Source organism: Gallus gallus, chromosome 25, assembly GCF_016699485.2.
Source record: "Gallus gallus isolate bGalGal1 chromosome 25, bGalGal1.mat.broiler.GRCg7b, whole genome shotgun sequence".
Classification (NCBI taxonomy): Eukaryota; Metazoa; Chordata; class Aves; order Galliformes; family Phasianidae; genus Gallus; species Gallus gallus.
The window spans coordinates 685,370-713,052 of NC_052556.1; the positions used below are offsets into that span (position 1 = coordinate 685,370).

General features: G+C 61.0%; 1 protein-coding gene across 1 annotated transcript; it reads left to right on the top strand.

Annotated features, from left to right (window-relative positions):
• On the top strand, nucleotides 1–26,909 carry LOC101748017 (synaptic vesicle glycoprotein 2A-like). The gene is made up of 13 exons (XM_025143528.3): nucleotides 1–167; nucleotides 2,948–3,661; nucleotides 9,203–9,383; nucleotides 9,469–9,620; nucleotides 12,289–12,422; nucleotides 12,865–12,954; nucleotides 15,088–15,198; nucleotides 15,297–15,385; nucleotides 16,926–17,090; nucleotides 18,985–19,118; nucleotides 19,217–19,420; nucleotides 20,976–21,135; nucleotides 26,705–26,909. Exons 2-13 carry the CDS (start codon nucleotides 3,082–3,084, stop codon nucleotides 26,886–26,888), a joined length of 2,184 nt encoding a protein of 727 aa, XP_024999296.1. The 5' UTR covers nucleotides 1–167; nucleotides 2,948–3,081; the 3' UTR covers nucleotides 26,889–26,909.
• Nucleotides 26,910–27,683: the final 774 nt, after the last annotated feature.

Here is a 27,683-nt window from a genome sequence, read left to right on the forward strand (position 1 = left end):
GTCGCAATGGACTCTCCCAGCGCTCGGTGCGTGTGGCGGAGGCTGCAGCGCTGACGCCGGGCTGGTACCCGCGGGCTGCTCCTGCTGGATCCCCACGAGCATCCTTCCTCCTCGGAGCATCCTTCCTCCTCGCAGCCGGCGCTGGAGCGGACCACGCGCTGACACAGGTAAGGAGAGGAGGATGCCTCTATAAAGCGTTCCCCCCCCTCCTCTCCCATCTCCTTTTAATTAGCATCCTCGGGGTTGCTCGCTGACGGATGGGGAGTTCGCCTTCTCCTTCCCATTGCTGTGGCCATTTTGTCCTGAAAATCCTTGCCTCCACCTCGCTCTGCCTTTCTCTGCGTGGTCGGGAGCCCTTCGTTACCGCTCAGCGCTGCGCACCGCAGGGATCGCGTTATGGGGATGGATAGCGATCCCGGCGGGTTTTGGGGAGGGGGAGTGCCACAGCTCCCCGGGGTGAGGGGTGGGGGGTGACCTTGGGCACCGGGGAGTGCCAACTCTTCCCCATGTCGCCATGTTCATGGTGTTCTGCGGTAGGGCTGTGGGGGGACCCTGATATGGGAAACCCCGGGGGTTTGGGGCACGCAGCGATGTGGGGCCGCGCCAATCGTGTGCTCAGAGGGAGGAAGGGGGTCCAGAGCCCCATAACCTTGCACAGGGCCGGCAGTGGTGGCCGGGGCTGACATGAGGGATGGGATGTCTGAGCCTTTGTGCAGCCAGGAGAGCATTTTTGGGAACCCCCACCTCCGCTCCCCATCTTGTTAGGCTGCGATCTGTGCCTTTTCTGCCTTCCTTGGGAAAGCAGAACCCCCATCCTAAAAGGATCCGCTGTCGGTGTGTGGTGGCCCGATGCTGTGTGGCCCCCAGCTGTGACCTTGCCCCCTGCAGGTGCTCGTACCCCCCCCCCCCCCCCCTCGTGCTCCCCACTCCCTTTGCCTGATCCCTATTGCCAAAATGCGTCACAGCCCCGTGGAAGCGGCCCCGCACCAGATGACCTTGGTGGTGGTGAAGGCCGCAGATTGACTCCTTCCAGGGCTGCTGGGATTCCACCCGAGGAGGGCAGCGGGTGATGAGGATTTGATGCCCGGGGATGGAAGGTTGGGAGGGGGAGAGGAGGGGGGTTGGATGGAGGGGGCGGGGGGGTGTTGTGCCGCAGCGCCAGCACCGCACTGTCCCTGGGTGTCTGCGCAGAGCCGGCGTGGGTTGGGTGCCCCCCCCGGGGGAGCGCTGCCGACAGCCCCGGATATTTTGGAAAGGCCAAATATAGCTCTACGCTGCGCCCCAGCCCTGCTCTTATGGTGGGGGGGGGTCGGGGGGGGGGAGACACGCTGTGACGGCTGCGTCCCTCCCTGCGGCACAACTCCTGAGTCGCGGCCACTGCTGCCTGGCGGGTTTGTGCTGCCAGAAGTAAAAATAGCCCATTTTGGGGGGGGGGGGGGGGGGGGGGGGCGGGGAGGGGGTTCATGCTGGGTCAGCAGTGCCCATCCCCGCTGGGGGCTGTGGGTCTGTCCCTGGCACGCGTTGTGCCGGGCTCTGCAAGGGGCAATGCAGGGTGATGCCCATGGCCAGGTGGGGCTGAGGGATTGGACACCCCAGGATGGGGGCCCTTGGGGTGTATCCGGACACCCCCTTTCCTCCCAAAACTCAGATGCAGCGGTGGTCAGAGCGTGCCCGGCTCTGCCTCAGGCTCTCAGCTTTGGCCAGGGGCTCTGATGGAACGCACCTGCAGCCAGTCTCCTTCTGGAAGCCTCCCTGGGGTGGGCATGCGTGGTCTCCACGCCCACTCTGCACCCACGGCCACCTCTGGGCAGCTGGATTGGAGCTGGGCGAGCCTGGACCTCCCCTGAGGGTCCCCCGACCCAAACCTCACTTTGCTCCCTGCCTGTGGATGGCCACCGATGCAGAGCACTGGTGCTGCCCTGGGAGGTTTGGGGACCCCCGTGTCCCCGGTTCCTTCACTGTCCCTGTGGGGCACGGTGACAGTACCGCTCGGTTCCCGAAGCACTGGCGCTTTGTGGGGTCCTGCTGGCTGTCCCAGTTCCTGGTGGTGACCCCACAGTGTCTTCCTCATCCTCTGTCCCTCACGGCGCTGACCCACAGGGCTGGCTGTCCCCAGGCCCTCGCTGTCATCGGCGCCCTGCCACCCTGGGGGCCGCTGCGTGCCCTGCTGGGGTCAGCATCCCCCGGGGGTCCCGACCCGGCGCTGCGACCCCTCAGCCCGGAGGTGGTGGGAGCGAAGGGCGGGCTCCTGCGTGGCCACGCCCCCCGAAGCTCATTGGCTGAACGGCGGGGCCGTGCCCCTCCAGCCCCATTGATGCAGGTGGGGTGGCCACGCCCCCGTAAGCTCATTGGTTCGTGGCCCAGCCTCGTCTTCCCAGCCCCATTGAGCGAGCGGTGGGGCCTTATTTCTCCATGGGTTGGGCGGCCTGGTAGGGGGCTGCGGTGGGGATAGGGGCTTCCCCGCGGCCTGGGGACCTTGGCTTGTCGGTGGGGAGCTGTGGGTCCGTGCTGGGGATCCCCCATGAGACTCTGGGGGCACAGATAGGTCTGGAGATGTGACCCCCTCGGCATCCTGCTGAGATGCAGATGCCCCACCAGGATGTGGGGAGGGCTCTGGAGCTGCTGTGTCCCTCCATACCTCACCTTCCCAAGTCCCGATTCCTGTGTGCCTCCATAGAATATCTTCTCCCATTCCCCGTATCCCACGTGTCTCTCCAGATCCTATCTGCTCACGTTCCCCGCACCCGTGGGCGCCTGCCCCTGCGCTGGGCTCTCGCTGTGCCATGTCCCTGCAGCCTTGCTGTGGGGCAGAGGTGCCCCCAAATCCTCCAGTTGCCATCCAAGTGCTGCACGCTGAGCCTCGTGCTGGACGTGCAGACCCTGAGGCGAGGTGGGACACGATGACGTCCCCACCCTAACACGGCCACTGTCGTGTCTGGGTCCCCAGGTGTGGGCCCCGCGGATGGGTAGCGCTGCTGCCCAACCCTCCGCATCCGACTGCGGCCCCCAGGCGTGAGGGCTCAGCCCCGACACAGAGACCGCCCCCAAAGTCCCACGCCGCCGCCCCAACCCAACGTCGCCATGGATGAGAGCTTCCGAGACCGGACGGCGTTCATCCGCGGCGCCAAAGACATCGCCAAGGAGGTGAAGAAGCACGCGGCCAAGAAGGTGAGCAAAGGCATGGACCGCGTGCAGGACGAGTACACCAAGCGCTCCTACAGCCGCTTCGAGGAGGAGGACGACGACGAGGACTACGCGCCGCAGGACGGCTACTACCGGGGCGGTGAGGGGGCGGCCGAGGAGGAGGGGGCTTCCAGCGATGCCACCGAAGGGCACGACGAGGAGGACGAGATCTACGAGGGCGAGTACCAGGGCATCCCGCGGCAGGACTCGCTGAAGGGCGGCGAGAGGCTGGGGGGCGAGGTGACCCCCGGGGCCTTCGATGACAGCGAGGGGCAGCGGCGCAAGGACAAGGAGGAGCTGGCGCAGCAGTACGAGCTCATCCTGCAGGAGTGCGGCCACGGGCGCTTCCAGTGGAGCCTCTACTTCGTGCTGGGACTGGCGCTGATGGCTGACGGCGTGGAGGTGTTCGTGGTGGGCTTCGTGCTGCCCAGCGCCGAGAAGGACATGTGCCTCTCCGACTCCAACAAGGGCATGCTGGGTGAGTGGGGAGAGGAGGTGGGCTGGGGGGGGGGAGGGACGCGGGTGTGGGGAGGTGGGCTGGGGTGTGGGGGGGGATATGTGGGCTGTGGGGGTCGGGAGGAGGTGGGGTATGGAGGGACGTGTGGGATGTAGAGGCGGGAGAAGTTACAGTGGGGAGGGACACAGGCGTGGGGACGTGGGAAGATGGAGGGACGTGTGGGATGTGGGAACAGGAGCAGCTGGGGGGCATTGGGGGACACAGGCGAGGAGATGTGGAGGTGGGGGATATGATGGAGCGCAGGTTTGGGGGTGAGGGCGGAGAGGAGATGGGGGGACGTGTGGGATATGGGGGACGTGGGCAGGCAGAGTATGGGATGTGGGAAGACGGGATATGAGGGGACTCATGGGATATGGGGGACATGGACATACAGGGCATGGAGGGATGGAGATATGGGGGACATGGGTATGGAGGGACACCCTATGGGGGACATAGGGTGTGGAGGGATGGAGATATGGGGGACATGGGTATATAGGGTGTGGAGGGATGGAGATATGGGGGACATGGGTATATAGGGTGTGGAGGGATGGAGATATGGGGGACGTAAGTGGATATGATGTGAAGAGACTCATAGGACAAGGGGGGCAGGAGCGGATGGGGGGGATATTGAGGGGCACAGGTGAGGGAACATGAGAAGATTGGGTATGGAGGGACACAAGCGTGGGGATGTGGGCAGTAGGATATGGAGGGGCACATGGGGTACTGGGGACGTGAGAAGGTATGGCATGGAGGGACCGCACAAATGGGGCCGTGAGGAGTTGGGGTATGGAGGGACAGTGAAGGGACACGCGGGATATGGGGGCAGGAGCAGAGTATGGGGACATGAGAAGATACAGAGGAACTCGTGGGATATGGGGGATGTGGACAAGTGGGGAGTGCAGGGACTCCACTATGGGCAACGTGAACAGAAGGGATATGAAGAGACCCCGGAAGGACAAATGGGATATGGGGGACAGGAGAAGACGTGGTACGTTCTGAGCACAGGTGTGGGGATGTGGGGGGGGGTATGGAGGGACACGGCCATGGGGGCAGGTAGGGCAATAGTGAGGGGCGCAGGTGAGGGGAGCAGACCCGGAATGGGGACGTGAGAAGATAGGAGATGGAGGGACGTATGGGATGTGGGGAACGGGAGATGGTAGGGTGCGGAGGGACACGGGGGGGGGGGGGGGCACATGAGGAAAGTGGGGGAGATGGAAGGACGTGAGGTTTGGGGGGGACACGAGCAGATAGGGGGCATCGCGGGACGTGGCATATGGGGGACACGGGAGCGTTACGTGCAGACAGAGGAGCGCAGAGGGGCACAGGGCTGTGGGGCACACAGGTGGAGCTGTGGGAGCGGGTGGGGGTCCCATGGGGGTGTGGAGGGGTGTGGGATGGGGAGTACGTCACGAGGAGGGGGAACATGAGAAGCTATGGGGCAATATGAGGATCTGGGGGGCACAGAAGGAGACCAGGAGCGACAGAGGGCAGTGATAGGACCCCATCCCCCCCCCCCCCCCGGACCCCACTTTGTGGGCTGTGGGGATCCCAGTGCAGCAGCCGATGGGCTGAGCACCGCAGCACAGCCCCACAGAGCCTCCCGCCCCCCCCCCGCCCCCCCCCGGCCCTGCAGCCCCCGCTTATCTCTGTGCTGCAGCCCGGCTGCTGCCCGCCGCTGATAAGGGGACGCTGCGAGCGGCTCTGGGGGGGCTGCGGGGACTGCGCTGCCTGCACTGCAGTGCGCGCCCCCCTTCCGTGGGGTGCCCCACCCCCGTCCCAAATTTGAATCCACCGCACCCCAAGAGCTGGCAAATCAGCACAGGGGTGGGGATGGATGTGGACAATGAGGGGGGGGGGGGGGGGCTGGGCTGGCACCCCTCGGAGCCCTCTGGGTCTGGGGGGGGCAGGGGGGGGGACCCCTCCCCCCCATCCTGCATAGCATCACCAGTGTGATAATGGGGTACCCCACAGTGCCCCATCCCCCATAGCATCGCCAATGTGGTACTGGGGGACCCCACAGCCCCCCATCCCCCATAGCATCATCAATGTGATACTGGGGTACCCCAGAGCCCCCCACCCCCCATAGCATCACCAATGTGATAATGGCATACTCCACAGCCCCCCATTCCCCATAGCATCATTTATGTGATACTGGGGGACCCCTCAGCCCCCCACCCCCCATAGCATCACCAATGTGATACGGAGGTACCCCACAGCCCCCCATCCCGCATAACATCACCAATGTGGTACTGGGGTACCCCACAGCCCCCCACCCCCCATAGCATCATTTATGTGATACTGGGGAACCCCTCAGCCCCCCATCCCCCATAGCATCACTTATGTGATAATGGGGTACCCCACAGCCCTCCACCCCCCATAGCATCACCAATGTGGTACTGGGGGACCCCCTCAGCCCCCCACCCCCCATAGCATCACCAATGTGATAATGGGGTACCCCACTGCCCCCATAGCATCACCAATGTGACACAGGGGCGCCCCACTGCCCCCATAGCATCACCAATGTAACACAGGGGCGCCCCACTGCCCCCATAGCATCACCAATGTAACACAGGGGTACCCCACTGCCCCCCATAGCATCACCAATGTGACACAGGGGCGCCCCTCAGCCCCCCATGCCCCATAGCATCACCAATGTGACACAGGGGCGCCCCACTGCCCCCATAGCATCACCAATGTAACACAGGGGTACCCCACTGCCCCCCATAGCATCACCAGTGTGATACTGGGGTACCCCACAGCCCCCATAGCATCACCAATGTGATACTGGGGTACCCCACTGCCCCCATAGCATCACCAATGTAACACAGGGGTACCCCACAGCCCCCCATAACATCACCAGTGTGATACAGGGGCACCCCACAGCCCCCATAGCATCACCAATGTGATAATGGGGTACCCCACAGCCCCCCATCCCGCATAACATCACCAATGTGATAATAGAGTACCCCTCAGCCCCCCACCCCCCATAGCATCACCAGTATGACACAGGGGTACCCCACTGCCCCCATAGCATCACCAATGTAACACAGGGGCGCCCCACTGCCCCCATAGCATCACCAGTGTGATACTGGGGTACCCCACTGCCCCCATAGCATCACCAATGTGACACAGGGGTACCCCACAGCCCCCCATGCCCCATAGCATCACCAATGTGACACAGGGGCGCCCCACTGCCCCCATAGCATCACCAATGTGACACAGGGGCACCCCACAGCCCCCATAGCATCACCAATGTGATAATGGGGTACCCCACTGCCCCCATAGCATCACCAATGTGACACAGGGGCGCCCCACTGCCCCCATAGCATCACCAATGTGACACAGGGGTGCCCCACAGCCCCCATAGCATCACCAATGTGATACAGGGTACCCCACTGCCCCCATAGCATCACCAATGTGACACAGGGGTACCCCACTGCCCCCATAACATCACCAATGTGATAATGGAGTACCCCTCAGCCCCCCATGCCCCATAGCATCACCAATGTGACACAGGGGCGCCGCACTGTCCCCATAGCATCACCAATGTGATACTGGGGTGCCCCTCAGCCCCCCATGCCCCATAGCATCACCAATGTGACACAGGGGCGCCCCACTGCCCCCCATAGCATCACCAATGTGACACAGGGGTACCCCACTGCCCCCATAGCATCACCAATGTGACACAGGGGCGCCCCCCATGCCCCATAGCATCACCAATGTGACACAGGGGTACCCCACTGTCCCCATAGCATCACCAATGTGACACAGGGGTACCCCACTGCCCCCATAACATCACCAATGTGATAATGGAGTACCCCTCAGCCCCCCACCCCCCGTAACATCACCAATGTGGCACAGGGTACCCCACAGCCCCCCATAGCATCACCAGTGTGACACAGGGGTACCCCACTGCCCCCATAACATCACCAATGTGATACAGGGTACCCCACAGCCCCCCATAACATCACCAATGTGACACAGGGGCGCCCCACTGCCCCCATAGCATCACCAGTGTGATACTGGGGTACCCCACAGCCCCCCATCCCGCATAACATCACCGATGTGATAATAGAGTACCCCTCAGCCCCCCACCCCCCATAGCATCACCAATGTGACACAGGGGTACCCCACTGCCCCCATAGCATCACCAGTATGACACAGGGGTACCCCACTGCCCCCATAGCATCACCAATGTGACACAGGGGTGCCCCTCAGCCCCCCATGCCCCATAGCATCACCAATGTGACACAGGGGCGCCCCACAGCCCCCATAGCATCACCAATGTAACACAGGGGTACCCCACTGCCCCCCATAGCATCACCAATGTGACACAGGGGTACCCCACAGCCCCCCATAGCATCACCAATGTGACACAGGGGCGCCCCACAGCCCCCCATGCCCCATAGCATCACCAATGTGACACAGGGGTGCCCCTCAGCCCCCATAGCATCACCAGTGTGATACAGGGGTACCCCACTGCCCCCCATAGCATCACCAATGTGACACAGGGGCGCCCCACTGTCCCCATAGCATCACCAATGTGATACTGGGGTGCCCCTCAGCCCCCCATGCCCCATAGCATCACCAATGTGACACAGGGGCGCCCCACTGCCCCCATAGCATCACCAATGTAACACAGGGGTACCCCACTGCCCCCCATAGCATCACCAGTGTGATACAGGGGCACCCCACAGCCCCCCATAGCATCACCAGTGTGACACAGGGTACCCCACTGCCCCCATAGCATCACCAATGTGATAATGGGGTACCCCACTGCCCCCATAACATCACCAATGTGATAATGGAGTACCCCTCAGCCCCCCACCCCCCATAGCATCACCAATGTGACACAGGGGTGCCCCTCAGCCCCCATAACATCACCAGTGTGATACAGGGGTACCCCACAGCCCCCCATAACATCACCAATGTGACACAGGGGCGCCCCACAGCCCCCATAACATCACCAATGTGACACAGGGGTACCCCACTGCCCCCATAACATCACCAATGTGATAATGGAGTACCCCTCAGCCCCCCATGCCCCATAGCATCACCAATGTGACACAGGGGCGCCGCACTGCCCCCATAGCATCACCAATGTGACACAGGGGCGCCGCACTGCCCCCATAGCATCACCAATGTGACACAGGGGCGCCCCTCAGCCCCCCATGCCCCATAGCATCACCAATGTGACACAGGGGCGCCCCACTGCCCCCATAGCATCACCAATGTAACACAGGGGTACCCCACTGCCCCCATAGCATCACCAATGTGACACAGGGTACCCCACAGCCCCCCATAGCATCACCAATGTGACACAGGGGCGCCCCTCAGCCCCCATAGCATCACCAATGTGACACAGGGGCGCCGCACTGCCCCCATAGCATCACCAATGTGACACAGGGGCGCCGCACTGCCCCCATAGCATCACCAATGTGACACAGGGGCGCCCCACTGCCCCCATAGCATCACCAATGCGTGTCCCTGCTACCCGGGGCTGACGCTGCTGTCCCCCCCCAGGGCTCATCGTGTACCTGGGCATGATGGTGGGCGCGTTCCTGTGGGGCGGGCTGGCCGACCGCCTGGGCCGAAGGCAGTGCCTCCTCATCTCCCTCTCCGTCAACAGCGTCTTCGCCTTCTTCTCCTCCTTCGTCCAGGGCTACGGCACCTTCCTGTTCTGCAGGCTGCTCTCGGGCGTGGGGTAAGGGCACCCCGCGGGGTGGGAGTGCTGACACCCCCCCTTTGTGTCCCCCCCCCCACTGACGCCCCCCTCTTTGCACCCCCAGCATCGGCGGTTCCATCCCCATCGTCTTCTCCTACTTCTCCGAGTTCCTGGCGCAGGAGAAGCGCGGTGAGCACCTGAGTTGGCTCTGCATGTTCTGGATGATCGGCGGCATCTACGCCTCCGCCATGGCCTGGGCCATCATCCCGCACTACGGTAAGGGGGCGGCAACGCGGGGCGTGCACGGAGCTCCGGGGGTCTCAGCCCCATAACTGCGTGTGCACGGAGCTCCGTGGGTCTCAGCCCCATAACTGTGTGTGCACGGAGCTCTGTGGGGTCTCAGCCCCATAACCATGTATGCACGGAGCTCCGTGGGTCTCAGCCTCATAACTGCGTGTGCACGGAGCTCTGTGGGTCTCAGCCCCATAACTGTGTGTGCACGGAGCTCTGTGGGGTCTCAGCCCCATAACCGCGTGTGCACTGAGTTCTGTGGGGTCTCAGCCCCATAACCGCGTGTGCACTGAGTTCTGTGGGGTCTCAGCCCCATAACTGCGTGTGCATGGAGCTCTGTGGGTCTCAGCCCCACAACTGTGTGTGCACGGAGCTCCGTGGGTCTCAGCCCCATAACTGTGTGTGCACGGAGCTCCGTGGGTCTCAGCCCCATAACTGCGTGTGCACGGAGCTCCGTGGGTCTCAGCCCCATAACCGCGTGTGCACTGAGTTCTGTGGGGTCTCAGCCCCATAACCATGTGTGCACTGAGCTCTGTGGGGTCTCAGCCCCATAACTGTGTGTGCACGGAGCTCCGTGGGTCTCAGCCCCACAACTGTGTGTGCACGGAGCTCCGTGGGTCTCAGCCCCATAACCGCGTGTGCACGGAGCTCCGTGGGTCTCAGCCCCATAACCACGTGTGCACAGAGCTCCGGGGGTCTCAGCCCCATAACTGCGTGTGCACGGAGCTCTGTGGGTCTCAGCCCCACCGCCGTCTGTGCACCGAGCTCTGTGGGTCTCAGCTCCATAACCATGTATACACGGAGCTCCGTGGGTCTCAGCCCCATAACCATGTGTGCACTGAGCTCTGTGGGGTCTCAGCCCCATAACTGTGTGTGCACGGAGCTCCGTGGGTCTCAGCCCCATAACCATGTAAGCACGGAGCTCCATGGGTCTCAGCCCCATAACTATGTGTGCACTGAGTTCTGTGGGGTCTCAGCCCCATAACTGTGTGTGCACGGAGCTCCGTGGGTCTCAGCCCCATAACTGTGTGTGCACGGAGCTCTGTGGGTCTCAGCCCCATAACCATGTATGCACGGAGCTCCATGGGTCTCAGCCCCATAACTGCGTGTGCACTGAGTTCTGTGGGTCTCAGCCCCATAACCACGTGTGCACGGAGCTCCGTGGGTCTCAGCCCCATAACCATGTGTGCACCGAGCTCCGTGGGTCTCAGCCCCATAACCATGTGTGCACTGAGCTCTGGGGGTCTCAGCCCCACCGCCATGTGTGCACTGAGCTCTGTAGGTCTCAGCCCCATAACCGTGTATGCACTGAGCTCTGTGGGTCTCAGCCCCATCGCCGTCTGTGCACTGAATTCTGTGGCTCTCAGCCCCATAACCATGTGTGCACTGAGCTCCGTGGGTCTCAGCCCCATAACCATGTATGCACTGAGCTCTGGGGGTCTCAGCCCCATAACCGTGTGTGCACCGAGCTCTGTGGGGTCTCAGCTGGATCACGGTGCATGCACCGAGCTCTGCAAGGTCTCAGTCCCTCTGCCATGCATGCATGGAGCTCCGTGGGTCTCAGCCCCATAACCGTGTGTGCACTGAGTTCTGTGGGGTCTCAGCCCCATAACCGTGTGTGCACCGAGCTCTGGGGTTTCAGCCCCACCGCCATGTGTGCACTGAGGTCTGTGGGTCTCAGCCCCATAACCATGTGTGCACAGAGCTCCGTGGGGTCTCAGCCCCATAACCACATGTGCACTGAGCTCTGTGGGTCTCAGCCCCATAACCATGTGTGCACCGAGCTCTGTGGGTCTCAGCCCCACCGCCATGTGTGCACTGAGGTCTGTGGGTCTCAGCCCCATAACTGTGTATGCACCGAGCTCTGTGGGTCTCAGCCCCATATCCATGTGTGCACTGAGCTCTGTGGGTCTCAGCCCCATAACCGTGTATGCACTGAGCTCCGTGGGTCTCAGCCCCATAACCGTGTGTGCACTGAGCTCTGTGGGGTCTCAGCCCCATAACCACATGTGCACTGAGCTCTGTGGGTCTCAGCCCCATAACCATGTGTGCACTGAGCTCTGTGGGTCTCAGCCCCATAACCATGTGTGCACTGAGCTCTGTGGGTCTCAGCCCCATATCCATGTGTGCACGGAGCTCTGTGGGTCTCAGCCCCATAACCATGTGTGCACTGAGCTCTGCAGTTTCTCAGCTGGATCACCGTGCATGTACCGATCTCTGTGGGGTCTCAGACCCTGCGCCATGTGTGCACCGAGCTCTGCAAGGTCTCAGCTCCCACCATGCATGCACCGAGCTCTGCGGTGTCTCAGTCGGGTCAACATGCATGCACCGAGCTCTGTGGGGTCTCAGCCCCATAACCATGCATGCACCGAGCTCTGTGGGGTCTCAGCCCCATAACCATGCATGCACCGAGCTCTGTGGGATCTCAGCCCTGTCCCCATGCATGCACCGAGCTCTGTGGGATCTCAGCCCTGTCCCCATGCATGCACCGAGCTCTGTGGGGTCTCAGCCCTGTCCCCATGCATGCCTCAAGTTCTGTCGGTCTCAGCTCCACCGCCACGTGTGCCTCGAGCTCAGTGGGGTCTCAGCTTCCGCCGTCCGTGCGTTGAGCTCTGCAGGGTCTCAGCCCCATAACCGTGCCCCTTCCCCACAGGCTGGAGCTTCCAGATGGGCTCGGCGTATCAGTTCCACAGCTGGAGGGTCTTCGTCCTGGTGTGCGCCTTCCCCTCCGTCTTCGCCATCGGGGCGCTGACCACTATGCCCGAGAGCCCCCGCTTCTTCCTGGAGGTCAGCGGGGTTGGGGGGCATGGCCACGTCCTGCCGGGGGCTGGGGGCTATGGGTGGGGGGGGGACCCCCACATGGGTGCTGGGAATGGAGCGGGGACCCCCGGATGGCTGCTGAGGGTGGGAAAGGGACCCCCAAATGGATGTTGGAGTTGGGGTAAGGACCCCCAGGTGGATACTGGGATTGGGACCCCAGGTGAGTGCTGGCGGCGGCATAGGGACCCCCGGGGGGCTGCTAAGGGTGGAGTAGGGATCCCTATAAGGGCGCTGGCGATGGGACGGGGACCCCCACGTGGACATGGGGGTGGGGCAGGGATCACAGGTGGGTGCTGAGTGTGAGGCAGGGACCCCGTGAAGGTGCTGGGGGTGGGGCGGCGCCCCCCCAAATGGGTGCTGGGGGTGGGGCGGCGTTGGTCCCAGGGTGACCCCAGGCTCTGCCCTGCAGAACGGCAAGCACGACGAGGCCTGGATGGTGCTGAAGCAGGTGCACGACACCAACATGAGGGCCAAGGGCCACCCCGAGAGGGTCTTCTCGGTGAGCTCCGGCCCCCCTCCAGCGCTGCCACCAACCTTTGTCCAGCGCCACCACTCCCATCTGCGTACCATCGTCCCAAAGCCATCAGCCCCACCCCAGTGCCATCAGCCCCACCCCAGTGCCACCAGTCCCATTGAATACCCCCACCCCAGTGCCACCAGTCCCATTGAATACCCCCATACCAGTGCCACCAGTCCCCCCTGAATACCCCCACCCCAGTGCCACCAGTCCCATTGAATACCCCCACCCCAGTGCCACCAGTCCCATTGAATACCCCCACCCCAGTGCCACCAGTCCCATTGAATACCCCCACCCCAGTGCCACCAGTCCCCCCTGAATACCCCCACCCCAGTGCCACCAGTCCCATTGAATACCCCCACCCCAGTGCCACCAGTCCCATTGAATACCCCCACCCCAGTGCCACCAGTCCCATTGAATACCCCCACCCCAGTGCCACCAGTCCCATTGAATACCCCCATACCAGTGCCACCAGTCCCATTGAATACCCCCACCCCAGTGCCACCAGTCCCATTGAATACCCCCACCCCAGTGCCACCAGTCCCATCCGAATACCCCCACCCCAGTGCCACCAGTCCCATTGAATACCCCCATACCAGTGCCACCAGTCCCATTGAATACCCCCACCCCAGTGCCACCAGTCCCCCCTGAATACCCCCATACCAGTGCCACCAGTCCCATTGAATACCCCCATAACAGTGCCACCAGTCCCATCCGAATACCCCCACCCCAGTGCCACCAGTCCCATTGAATACCCCCACCCCAGTGCCACCAGTCCCATTGAATACCCCCATACCAGTGCCACCAGTCCCATTGAATACCCCCACCCCAGTGCCACCAGTCCCATTGAACACCCCCACCCCAGTGCCACCAGTCCCATCCGAATACCCCCACCCCAGTGCCACCAGTCCCATTGAATACCCCCACCCCAGTGCCACCAGTCCCATCCGAATACCCCCATACCAGTGCCACCAGTCCCATTGAATACCCCCACCCCAGTGCCACCAGTCCCATCCGAATACCCCCACCCCAGTGCCACCAGTCCCATTGAATACCCCCATACCAGTGCCACCAGTCCCATCCGAATACCCCCACCCCAGTGCCACCAGTCCCATTGAATATGCCCACCCCAGTGCCACCAGTCCCATTGAATACCCCCACCCCAGTGCCACCAGTCCCATTGAATACCCCCATACCAGTGCCACCAGTCCCATCCAAATACCCCCACCCCAGTGCCACCAGTCCCATTGAATACCCCCATACCAGTGCCACCAGTCCCACTGAATACCCCCACCCCAGTGCCACCAGTCCCATCCGAATACCCCCACCCCAGTGCCACCAGTCCCACTGAATACCCCCATACCAGTGCCACCAGTCCCATCCGAATACCCCCACCCCAGTGCCACCAGTCCCATCCGAATACCCCCATACCAGTGCCACCAGTCCCATTGAATACCCCCACCTCAGTGCCACCAGTCCCATTGAATACCCCCATCCCAGTGCCACCAGTCCCATTGAATACCGCCATACCAGTGCCACCAGTCCCATTGAATACCCCCACCCCAGTGCCACCAGTCCCATTGAATACCCCCATCCCAGTGCCACCAGTCCCATCTGAATACCCCCACCCCAGTGCCACCAGTCCCATTGAATACCCCCACCCCAGTGCCACCAGTCCCATTGAATACCCCCACCCCAGTGCCACCAGTCCCATCCGAATACCCCCACACCAGTGCCACCAGTCCCATTGAATACCCCCATACCAGTGCCACCAGTCCCATTGAATACCCCCACCCCAGTGCCACCAGTCCCATCCAAATACCCCCACCCCAGTGCCACCAGTCCCATCCAAATACCCCCATACCAGTGCCACCAGTCCCATTGAATACCCCCATACCAGTGCCACCAGTCCCATTGAATACCCCCACCCCAGTGCCACCATCCCCACCCCAGTGCCATAAGCCCCATACCGGTGCCACCCACCCCCACACCAGTGCACATCCCCCCATGCCCGCTGCTTTCCCTGCCAACCCCCACCTCGGGGGTCAGCATCGCCTGATGGAGGTGGGGAGGGGGCGACAGCGGGTGGGGAAACTGAGGCACGGGCGCCCACAGGTGACCCACATCAAGACCATCAAGAGGGAGGACGAGCTGATCGAGATCCAGGCGGACACGGGCGCGTGGCACCGCCGCTGGTTGGTGCGCTGCCTCAGCCTCTCGCAGCAGGTATGGGGCCAGGGCCTGCCCCACAGCCGTGGGTCCCTGCCCCACAGCCGTGGGTCCCTGCCGTGTCCTGTGGTCCCACCCCTCATCCCTCCCTGCAGGTTTGGAGCAACTTCCAGCAGTGCTTCGCGCCCGAATACCGCCGCATCACCCTGATGATGATGGCCGTGTGGTTCACCATGAGCTTCAGGTGGGGATTGGGTCAGTCCCTGGGGTGGGGGCAATGGGATGGGGCTGGGGGCTTTGTGATGGGAACAGGAGAGAGGGGATGGGGCTGGGGGCATTGGGATGGGTACAGGAGAGAGGGGATGGGGCTGGGGGCAATGGGGTGGGTACAGGAGTGATGGGATGGGGCTGGGGGCATTGGGATGGGAACAGGAGTGATGGGATGGGGCTGGGGGCAATGGGGTGGGTACAGGAAAGGATATGGGACTGGGGGCACTGGGATGGGAACAGGAGTGATGGGATGGGGCTGGGGGCAATGGGGTGGGTACAGGAGTGATGGGATGGGGGCAATGGGATGGGGCTGGGGGCATTGGGACAGGAACAGGAGCAATGGAACTGGCATGGAAATGGGGCTGGGGGCAATGGGGTGGGAACAGGAGTGATGGGATGGGGGCAATGGGATGGGGCTGGGGGCATTGGGATGGGAACAGGAGTGATGGGATGGGGCTGGGGGCAATGGGGTGGGTACAGGAGAGATGGGATGGGGGCAATGGGATGGGGCTGGGGGCATTGGGATGGGAACAGAAGCAATGGAACTGGAATAGGAATGGGGCTGGGGGTAAATGGATGGGAACAGGAGCGATGGGATGGGGCTGGGGACAACGGGACAGGGCTGGGGGCATTGGGATGGGGCTGGAAATGAGGCTGGGAGCAATGGGATGGGGCTGGGGGCATTGAGATGGGGACAGGAGCAATGGAACTGGACTGGGAATGGGGGCTGGGGGTAATGGGACTGGGCTGATGATACTGGTATGGGACCGGTGGTGTTGGGATGAGGGTAACAGCGCTGGGATGGGGCTGATGGCACCCGGACAGGGCTGACAGTGCTGGGACAAGACTGGTGGTACCGGTATGGGAGCTGGGGGCTCTGGGACTGGGCTGATGGCACTGGGATGGAACTGGTGGTACCAGTATGGGGGCTGGTGGCGTCAGGATGGGGCTGCTGCTACCACTGGAAGTGGGTGGCACCGGTATGGGACCGATGGCAGCAGGGCTGGATGAGTGGCTCTGGGGTGGGATTGGTGGTGATGGGGTGGGGATAATGGCAACTGGACGACGGTGATGGCATTGAGGTGGGGCGGGGGGCACCGCGGTGAGGTTGACGGCACTGGGATTGGGCGGGTGGTAATGGTATGGGGGCTGGGGGCTCTGGGATGGCGCTGATGGCGTTGGGACGGGGGCACTGGGATGAGGGTGATGGCACTGGGATGGGACTGGTGGTACCGGTATGGGGGTGGGTGACGCCGGCATGGTGCCGATGGGATCGGGATGGGGCTGGGAGCATCGGAACGGGGCTGGTGACCCCGGGATAGGGTGGGTGGCTCTGGGATGGAGCTGACGGTGCTGGGCTGGGGCTGATGGCGGCGGTACGGTGGTGGGTGGCTGATAGTAGTGGGAGGGGGTTGGTGGCACTGGGATGGGGGTGGGCAGCAGCAGAACGGGGCTGGTGGCGCTGGGACGGAGCCGGGTGCACGGTGCCAGGCTCAGCCCCTCTCACCCCGCAGTTACTACGGGCTGACGGTGTGGTTCCCGGACATGATCAAACACCTGCAGAACATCGACTACGCCTCACGCACCAAACTGTTCACCCGCGAGAAGGTCCGGCACTTCACCTTCAACTTCACCCTGGAGAACCAGATCCACCAGGGCGGGGAGTACTTCAACGACAAGTGGGTGGTGGGGGCAGTGGGGTGCGGCGGGGGGGGCTGGGATGGGAATGGTGGTGCTGGGATGGGGCTGACGGTACCAGTATGGGCTCGGTGGTGGCACTGGGATGGGGATGGGGGCACTGGGATGGAGCTGAGGGCTTTGGGACAGGGCTGGGGGAGTTTAGGATGGGCTCTGAAATGGGGCTGGGGACACTGGGATGGAAACTGAAGCAATGAAATGGGGCTGGGGGCATTGGGACATGGTTGGGGGCTCTGGGATGGGGCTGGGGGCATTAGGATGGGGTTGGGGGCTCTGGGATGGGGCTGGGGGCATTAGGATGGGGTTGGGGGCTCTGGGATGGGGCTGGAGGCATTGGGACAGGGTTGGGGGCTCTGGGATGGGGCTGGAGGCATTGGGACGGAGCTGAGGGCTTTGGGACAGGGCTGGGGGAGTTAGGATGGGCTCTGAAATGGGGCTGGGGACACTGGGATGGAAACTGAAGCAATGAAATGGGGCTGGGGGCATTAGGATGGGGTTGGGGGCTCTGGGATGGGGCTGGGGGCATTAGGATGGGGTTGAGGGCTCTGGGATGGGGCTGGGGGAATTGGGATGGGGTTGAGGGCTCTGGGATGGGGCTGGGGGCATTGGGACGGGGTTGGGGGCTCTGGGATGGGCTGGGGGCACTGGAACGGAGCTGAGGGCTTTGGGACAGGGCTGGGGGAGTTTAGGATGGGCTCTGAAAGGGGGCTCTGAAATGGGGCTGGGGACACTGGGATGGAAACAGAAGCAATGAGATGGGGCTGGGGGCATTAGGATGGGGTTGAGGGCTCTGGGATGGGCTGGGGGAATTGGGATGGGGTTGGGGGCTCTGGGATGGGGCTGGGGGCACTGGAACAGAGCTGAGGGCTTTGGGACAGGGCTGGGGGAGTTAGGATGGGGCTGGGGGCTCTGAAATGGGGCTGGGGACACTGGGATGGAAACAGAAGCAATGAGATGGGGCTGGGGCCATTAGGATGGGGTTGGGGGCTCTGGGATGGGGATGGGGGCATTAGGATGGGGTTGAGGGCTCTGGGATGGGGCTGGGGGCATTGGGACGAGGTTGGGGGCTCTGGGATGGGGCTGGGGGCATTGGGACGAGGTTGGGGGCTCTAGGATGGGGCATTGGGAATTGAGACAGGGTTGGGGGCTCTGGGATGGGCTGGGGGCACTGGAATGGAGCTGAGGGCTTTGGGACAGGGCTGGGGGAGTTTAGGATGGGCTCTGAAAGGGGACTCTGAAATGGAGCTGGGGACACTGGGATGGAAACAGAAGCAATGAGATGGGGCTGGGGGCATTGGGACATGGTTGGGGACTCTGGGATGAGGCTGGGGGCATTGGGACGGAGTTGAGGGCTCTGGGATGGGGCTGGAGGCATTAGGATGGGGTTGAGGGCTCTGGGATGGGGCTGGGGGCATTAGGATGGGGTTGGGGGCTCTGGGATGGGGCTGGGGGCATTGGGATGGGGTTGAGGGTCTGGGATGGGCTGGGGGCACTGGGACGGGGTTGAGGGCTCTGGGATGGGGCTGGGGGCATTGGGATGAGGCTAGAGGCATTAGGATAGGGCTGGGGGTGTTGAGATGGGGCTGGAGGCACTGGGGTGGATACAGAAGCAATGAGACGGGTGTGGGGGCACTGGGATGGGGGTGTTGGGATGGAGTTGATGGTACCAGTACAGGCTGGGTGGCACTGGGATGGGACTGGGAGCACTGGGATGGACACAGAAGCAATGGGACGATACAGGGGGTGTTGGGATGAGGCTGATGGTAGCAGTATGGGGTGAGTGGCACTGGGACAAGGCTGGTGTCAGTGGGATGGGGCTGGTGGTGCCCACATGGAGCTGATGGCGCCGGCTGTCCCCCCCCGTCCCCCCCCCAGGTTCATTGGGCTGAAGATGAAGTCGGTGACGTTCGAGGACTCTCTGTTCGAGGACTGCTACTTCGAGGACATCACCTCCAGCAACACCTTCTTCAAGAACTGCACCTTCATCTCCACCATGTTCTACAACACAGGTTTGGGAGGGGGGGAGCGAGGTGGGACAGGGGGAAACGGGGGCAGGGAGGGCAGCCCCCGACCCCCCGCCCCCCCCCTTCCCTCTGCCTCCCCCCAGACCTCTTCGAGTACAAGTTCATCAACAGCCGCGTGCTGAACAGCACCTTCATGCACAACAAGGAGGGCTGCCAGCTGGACTTCAGCGATGACAACAACGCCTACATGATCTACTTTGTCAGCTTCCTCGGCACCCTGGCCGTGCTGCCCGGGAACATCGTCTCAGCGCTGCTCATGGACAAGATCGGCCGCCTCCGCATGCTGGGTGGGTGCAGCTGCCCCCCCTCCCCTGCATCCATTTCCCCCTTCCCTCTCCCATTTTCCCCTCTTCTGACTCAGTGTGCCCCCTGCTGCCTCAGTTTCCCCCTTTCCTCCCCTGTTTTCCCCTCTCCTGCCTCAGTTTCCCCATATGTGCCGCAGTTTCCCCATATGTGCCTCAGTTTCCCCATATGTGCCTCAGTTTCCCTCTCTGCTGCTTCATTTTCCCCCCTCTGCTGCCTCAGTTTCCCCCTTTCCTCCCCTATTTTCCCCTCTCCTGCCTCAGTTTCCCCATATGTGCCTCAGTTTCCCCATATGTGCCTCAGTTTCCCCGTATGTGCCTCAGTTTCCCTATATGTGCCTCAGTTTCCCTCTCTGCTGCTTCATTTTCCCCCCTCTGCTGCCTCAGTTTCCCCCTTTCCTCCCCTATTTTCCCCTCTCCTGCCTCAGTTTCCCCATATGTGCCTCAGTTTCCCTCTCTGCTGCTTCATTTTCCCCTCTCCTCCCCCATTTTCCCCCCTCTCCTGTCCCAGTGCCCCCCTTTGGCGCCTCCATTTCCCCCTCTCCTCCCCCCTTTTCCCCCCTCTCCTGCCTCACTGTTCCCCTCTGCTGCCTCAGTTTCCCCCTCTCCTCCCCCATTTTCCCCTCTCCTGCCTCAGTTTCCCCCTCTGCTGCTCCATTTCCCACCCTACTGCCCCCTTTCCCCCCCTCCTGTCCCCTCTATTTTCCCTTTTCCTCTCCCATTTTCCCTTCTCCTACCCATGTTTCCCTCTCTCCTCCCTCAGTTTCCCCATATTTGCCTCAGTTTCCCTCTCTGCTGCTTCTTTTTCCCCACTTCTGCCCCATTTTCCCCCCTCTGCTGCCTCAGTTTCCCCCTCTCCTCCCCTATTTTCCCCTCTCCTGCCTCAGTTTCCCTATATGTGCTTCAGTTTCCCTCTCTGCTGCTTCATTTTCCCCCCTCTCCTGCCTCACTGTTCCACTCTACTGCCTCAGTTTCCCCCTCTCCTCCCCCATTTTCCCCTCTCCTGCCTCAGTTTCCCCTCTGCTGCTCCATTTCCCACCCTACTGCCCCATTTCCACCCCCTCCTGTCCCCTCTATTTTCCCTTTTCCTCTCCCATTTTCCCTTCTCCTACCCATGTTTCCCTCTCTCCTCCCTCAGTTTCCCCCTCTCCTGCCTCAGTTTCCCCCCTGACGCTCCATTTCCCACCCTACTGCCCCATATCCCCCCTCTCCTGTCCCAGTGCCCCCCTTTGGCGCCTCCATTTCCCCCTCTCCTCCCCCCTTTCCCCCCCTCTCCTGCCTCACTGTTCCCCTCTACTGCCTCAGTTTCCCCCTTTCCTCCCCTATTTTCCCCTCTCCTGCCTCAGTTTCCCCCTCTCCTCCCCCATTTTCCCCTCTCCTGCCTCAGTTTCCCCCCTGACGCTCCATTTCCCACCCCACAGCCCCATTTCCCCCCTCTCCTGTCCCAGCGCCCCCCTTTGGCGCCTCCATTCCCCCCTCTCCTCCCCTATTTTCCCCCCTTCTGCCTCAGTTTCCCCCCTGACGCTCTGTCCCCTGGCAGCCGGCTCCAGCGTGATGTCCTGTGTGAGCTGCTTCTTCCTGTCCTTCGGGAACAGCGAATCTGCCATGATTGCACTGCTCTGCCTCTTCGGTGGCGTCAGCATCGCCTCCTGGAACGCCCTCGATGTGCTCACCGTGGAGCTCTACCCCTCCGACAAGAGGTGTGTGGGGCGCTGCGTGGAAAGGCCTGGGGGTTGGGTGCGAGGTTTGGGGTTTGGGGTGCAAGGTTTGGGGTCTGAGTGCAAGGTTTGGGTCTGAGTGCAAGGTTTGGGGTTCTTGGTGCAAGGCTTGGGGTCTGAGTGTAAAGTTTGGGGTTCTTGGTGCAAGGTTTGGGGTCTGAGTGCAAGGTTTGGGTCTGAGTGCAAGGTTTGGGGTTCTTGGTGCAAGGCTTGGGGTCTGAGTGTAAAGTTTGGGGTTCTTGGTGCAAGGTTTGGGGTCTGAGTGCAAGGTTTGGGTCTGAGTGCAAGGTTTGGGGTTCTTGGTGCAAGGTTTGGGGTCTGAGTGCAAAGTTTGGGGTCTGAGTGCAAGGTTTGGGGTTCTTGGTCCAAGGCTTGGGGTCTGAGTGTAAAGTTTGGGGTTCTTGGTGCAAGGTTTGGGGTCTGAGTGTAAAGTTTGGGGTTCTTGGTGCAAGGTTGGGGGTTCTTGGTGCAAGGTTTGGGGTCTCAGTGCAAGGTTGGGGGTTCTTGGTGCAAGGTTTGGGGTTCTTGGTGCAAGGTTTGGGGTCTGAGTGCAAGGTTTGGGGTCTGAGTGCAAGGTTTGGGGTTTGGGGTGCAAGGTTTGGGGTCTGAGTGCAAGGTTTGGGGTCTGAATGAAAGCTTTGGGGTTTGGGGTGCAAGGTTTGGGGTCTGAGTGCAAGGTTGGGGGTTCTTGGTGCAAGTTTTGGGACTTGAGTGCAAGGGTTTGGGGGCAGGGTGCAAGACTTTGGGTTTTAGGTGCAAGACTTTGGGGTTTAGATGCAAGGCTTTGGGTTTTGGATGCAAGGGGCTGGGTGCAAGGATTGGGTGAAGGGTGCAAGGTGTTGGGTTTTAGGTGCAAGGTTTTGGGGACTGAGTGCAAGGCTTTGGTGTTTTGGGTGCAAGAATTGGGTGCAGGGTCCAAGGTTTGGGGTTTCAGGTGCATGGTTTTGGGGTTTAGATGCAAGGGTTTGGGTCTGGGTGCAAGGAGCGGACGTAGGTTGCAAGGTTTGGGGTTTTAGGTGCGAGGATTTGGGGGCTGGGTGCCAGAATTAGGTGCAGGGTGCAAGGTTTTGGGCTATAGGTGCAAGGTTTTGGGTTTTAGGTGCAAGGATTGGGTGATGGGCGCATGATTTTGAATTTCAGGTGCAAGATTTTGGGTTTTAGATGCAAGGTTTTGGGTCCGGGTGCAAGGATTTGGGGACTTGAGTGCAGGGGTTTGGGCGCAGGGTGCAAAGGTTTGGGTTTTAGGTGCGAGGTTTTGGATTTTAAATGCAAGGCTTTGGGGTTCTGGGTGCAAGATTTGGGTGCAGGGTGCATAGCTTTGGGTTTTAGATGCAAGGGTTTGGGTACAGGGTGCAGTGCTGCATAGGAACCACGGGGTGCTGGTTTTGGGGTGCAGGACACGGGATGCCAGGTTTTGGGGTGCCATGTGCAGATTTGGGGGGTGTATGGTGCTGGCGTGGGGATTCCATTTGCAAGTTTTGGGGTGCCAGGTGCAGATTTTGGGGTGCCAGGTGCCAAGTTTTGAGGTGCATGTGCAGATATTTGGCTGTAAGGTTCTGTTCTGGGCTTCTAGCTGTAATGTTTTGGGGTTTCAGATGCCACATTTTGGGGTGCCAGATGTCAGGTTTTGGGGTTTCAGTTGCCAGCTTTTGGGGTGCCAAGTGCAATGTTTTGGGGTGCCAAATGCCAGATTATGGGGTTCCAGTTGCCAGCTTTTGGGGTGCCAGGTGCTAGGTAATGGGGTGCCAGGTGCAGATTTTGGGGTGTCAGGTTTTGGGGACCCAGTTGCAAGGTTTTGGGGTTCCTATTGTAGTGTTTTGTGTTACCAGATGCCTGATTTTGGGGTGCTAGATGTCAGGCTTTGGGGAGCCAGGTTTTGGGGTTGTTTTTGGGAGCCAAGTGCCAGGTTTTGGGCTGCCAGGTTTTTGGGTTCCAGGTGCAATGTTTTGGGGTGTCAGGTGCTCATTTGGGGCTTCTGGTTGCCAGGTTTTGGGGTGCCAGGTGCAGATTTTGGGATGTCAGGTCTTGGGGTTCCAGTTGCAATGGTTTGGGGTCCCGGTTACAAAGTTTTGGAGTTCCAGTTGCAATGGTTTGGGGCGCCATGTGCAGATCTTGGGGTGCCAGATGCCAGATTTTGGGGTGCACGTTCAGATTTGGGGGGTTCCAGGTGCTGTTTTTCGGGTACCAGCTGCCAGGTTTTGGGGTTCCAGATGCCAGCTTTTGGGCTGCCAGCTTTTGGGGTTCCAGTTGCAATGTTTTGGGGTGCCATGTGCAGATCTTGGGATGCCAGATGCCAGATTTTGGGGTGCACGTGTGGATCTGGGGGGGTTCCTGTTGCCAGCTTTTGGGCTGCCAGGTTTGGGGTTCCAGTTGCAACGTTTTGGGGTGCCATGTGCAGATTTTGGGGTGCCAGATGTCAGATTTTGGGTCCCAGATGTCAGGTTTTGGGGTGCACGTGTGGATCTGGGGGGGTTCCAGATGCCGGCTTTTGGGCTGCCAGCTTTTGGGGTTCCAGTTGCAATGTTTTGGGGTGCCATGTGCACATTTCAGGGTCCCAGATGTCAGATTTTGGGTACCAGATGTCAGGTTTTGGGGTGCACATGTGGATCTTGGGGGGTTCCAGGTGCCGGCATTTGAGCTGCCAGCTTTTGGGGTCCCAATTGCAATGTTTTGGGGTGCCATGTGCACATTTCAGGGTACCAGATGTCAGATTTTGGGGTGCACATGTGGATCTGGGGGGTTCCAGATGCCGGCTTTTGGGCTGCCAGCTTTTGGGGTTCCAGTTGCAATGTTTTGGGGTGCCATGTGCACATTTCAGGGTCCCAGATGTCAGGTTTTGGGGTGCACATGTGGATCTGGGGGGGTTCCAGATGCCAGCTTTTGGGCTGCCAGCTTTTGGGGTTCCAGTTGCAATGTTTTGGGGTGCCATGTGCACATTTCAGGGTCCCAGATGTCAGGTTTTGGGGTGCACATGTGGATCTGGGGGCGTTCCAGATGCCAGCTTTTGGGCTGCCAGCTTTTGGGGTCCCAGTTGCAATGTTTTGGGGTGCCATGTGCAGATTTTGGGGTGCCAGATGTCAGATTTTGGGTACCAGATGTCAGGTTTTGGGGTGCACATGTGGATCTGGGGGGGGTTCCAGATGCCGGCGTTTGAGCTGCCAGCTTTTGGGGTCCCAATTGCAATGTTTTGGGGTGCCATGTGCACATTTCAGGGTACCAGATGTCAGGTTTGGGGTCCCAGATGTCAGGTTTTGGGGTGCACATGTGGATCTGGGGGGTTCCAGGTGCCGGCTTTTGGGCTGCCAGCTTTTGGGGTCCCAATTGCAATGTTTTGGGGTGCCATGTGCACATTTCAGGGTACCAGATGTCAGGTTTTGGGGTGCACGTGCAGATCTGGGGGGGTTCCTGTTGCCAGCTTTTGGGCTGCCAGGTTTGGGGTTCCAGTTGCAATGTTTTGGGGTGCCATGTGCAGATTTTGGGGTGCCAGATGTCAGATTTTGGGTACCAGATGTCAGGTTTTGGGGTGCACATGTGGATCTGGGGGGGGTTCCAGATGCCGGCTTTTGGGCTGCCAGCTTTTGAGGTCCCAATTGCAATGTTTTGGGGTGCCATGTGCACATTTCAGGGTCCCAGATGTCAGGTTTTGGGGTGCACGTGCAGATCTGGGGGGGTTCCAGATGCCAGCTTTTGGGCTGCCAGCTTTTGGGGTCCCAGTTGCAAGGTTTTGTGGTGCCATGTGCAGATTTTGGGGTGCCAGATGTCAGATTTTGGGTCCCAGATGTCAGGTTTTGGGGTGCATGTGCAGATCTGGGGGGGTTCCGGATGCCAGCATTTGGGCTGCCAGGTTTGGGGTTCCAGTTGCAACGTTTTGGGGTGCCATGTGCAGATTTTGGGGTGCCAGATGTCAGATTTTGGGTCCCAGATGTCAGGTTTTGGGGTGCACATGTGGTTCGGGGGGGGATTCCAGGTGCCGGCTTTTGGGCTGCCAGCTTTTGGGGTCCCAATTGCAATGTTTTGTGGTGCCATGTGCAGATTTCGGGGTGCCAGATGTCAGGTTTGGGGTGCCAGATGTCAGGTTTTGGGGTGCACATGTGGATCTGGGGGGGTTCCAGGTGCCGGCATTTGAGCTGCCAGCTTTTGGGGTCCCAATTGCAATGTTTTGGGGTGCCATGTGCACATTTCAGGGTCCCAGATGTCAGGTTTTGGGGTGCACATGTGGATCTGGGGGGGTTCCAGATGCCGGCTTTTGGGCTGCCAGCTTTTGGGGTCCCAATTGCAATGTTTTGGGGTGCCATGTGCAGATTTTGGGGTGCCAGATGTCAGATTTTGGGTCCCAGATGTCAGGTTTTGGGGTGCACATGTGGATCTGGGGGGGTTCCAGATGCCGGCGTTTGGGCTGCCAGCTTTTGGGGTTCCAGTTGCAATGTTTTGTGGTGCCATGTGCAGATTTTGGGGTGCCATGTGCACATTTCAGGGTACCAGATGTCAGGTTTTGGGGTGCACACGTGGATCTGGGGGGGTTCCAGATGCCGGCATTTGAGCTGCCAGCTTTTGGGGTGCCAATTGCAATGTTTTGGGGTGCCATGTGCACATTTCAGGGTACCAGATGTCAGGTTTTGGGGTGCACATGTGGATCTGGGGGGGTTCCAGATGCCAGCCTTTGGGCTGCCAGGTTTGGGGTTCCAGTTGCAATGTTTTGGGGTGCCATGTGCAGATTTTGGGGTGCCAGATGTCAGATTTTGAGTACCAGATGTCAGGTTTTGGGGTGCATGTGCAGATCTGGGGGGGTTCCAGATGCCAGCCTTTAGGCTGCCAGCTTTTGGGGTCCCAATTGCAATGTTTTGTGGTGCCATGTGCACATTTCAGGGTACCAGATGTCAGGATTTGGGGTGCACGTGTGGATCTGGGGGGGTTCCAGATGCCGGCATTTGAGCTGCCAGCTTTTGGGGTCCCAGTTGCAAAGTTTTAGGGTGCCATGTGCAGATTTTGGGGTGCCAGATGTCAGATTTGGGGTCCCAGATGTCAGGTTTTGGGGTGCACATGTGGATCTGGGGGGGGGGTTCCAGATGCCGGCGTTTGGGCTGCCAGCTTTTGGGGTCCCAGTTGCAATGTTTTGGGGTGCCATGTGCAGATTTTGGGGTCCCAGATGTCAGGTTTTGGGGTGCACATGTGGATCTGGGGGGGTTCCAGATGCCGGCATTTGAGCTGCCAGCTTTTGGGGTGCCAATTGCAATGTTTTGTGGTGCCATGTGCAGATTTTGGGGTGCCATGTGCACATTTCAGGGTCCCAGATGTCAGGTTTTGGGGTGCACATGTGGATCTGGGGGGGGTTCCAGATGCCGGCGTTTGAGCTGCCAGCTTTTGGGGTCCCAATTGCAATGTTTTGGGGCGCCACGTGCACATTTCAGGCTCCCAGATGCCGGACGGTGGGTTGCCGCATGCAGCACTTGGGGCGCCAGCTGCACCGTTCGCTGTACAACGCACCCTCAGCGCTGTGCCGCCGCGCCACCCCCTCTGACCCCCCCCCAATTTCCCCCCCCCGTTCTTCCAGGACGACGGCGTTTGGGTTCCTCAACGCTCTCTGCAAGCTGGCGGCCGTGCTGGGCATCAGCATCTTCACCTCCTTCGTGGGCATCACCAAGGCTGTGCCCATCCTGCTCGCCTCCGCCGCCCTCGCCCTGGGCAGCTCCCTGGCCCTCAAACTGCCCGAAACGCGTGGGCAGGTCCTGCAGTGATGGGTGGGGGGGGGGGAAAAAGGTGGGGGGGGGGGTGGGGGGGGGTTCACCCCACGAACCCCCATCCCATCTCCCCTCCTGACACCCCTCCCACCCCCTCCCCCCCCCGCCCTTCCGTCCTCGTTAGACACTGTGAAACGTCTTCTTGGAGCATTTGGGATTTCTTTTTTTTTTTTTTTTATGTTTCTTTTGATTTTGGTTCATTTGCACATCCCCCTCTCCGGTCGCTTTTCCCGTACCCCAAATCTGAGCCACCCCCCCCTCCCCCCCCCCCCCACCCCCGCTTCCCCCCCCCCCCCCCCCTCATTTCATCTCCTCTGTGCATCGCTGCTCGCTGGGGGGAGCGGGGGGTCCCCACGTCCCTGTGGGCTGGGATGGGGGGGGAGGAGGAGGAGGAGGAGGAGGAGGAAGGCTCAGTCCTCACCATGCAGCGTGTGGGGCTCTGTGCCTCAGTTTCCCCACCTGTGGGGCTGTGGTTGGTGCTGAGGGGGGGCACAGACCCCCAGCATGAGAATGGGGGGGGGGGGGAAGCGGGGTGCACCGTGGAGGTGCACAGTGTTTTGGGGTGCTCAAGGCCTGCTGGTGCCCAACATCTTGGGGTGCATTGTATGTTGGGGTGCACGACCTCACGGTGTGCTTGGATCAGTGGGGGGGGGGGGGAACGGAGCAGGGGGGTGCCCCACATCCTGGGGTGCTCCATTCATTGGGGTGCATGCAAAGTTGGGGCGCACGACCCCCCCACCCCGGTGCACAATATCTGGGGGTGCACCGCATGTTGGGGTGCTCAGAGCAGTG

Coding starts and splice junctions, on each gene's coding strand:
- LOC101748017 (XM_025143528.3), top strand. CDS start 3,082: ATGGATGAGAGCTTCCGAGACCGGACGGCGTTCATCCGCGGCGCCAAA. Junction 9,621..12,288: donor GGCCATCATCCCGCACTACG/GTAAGGGGGCGG, acceptor CCTTCCCCACAG/GCTGGAGCTTCCAGATGGGC. Junction 19,421..20,975: donor CGGCCGCCTCCGCATGCTGG/GTGGGTGCAGCT, acceptor GTCCCCTGGCAG/CCGGCTCCAGCGTGATGTCC.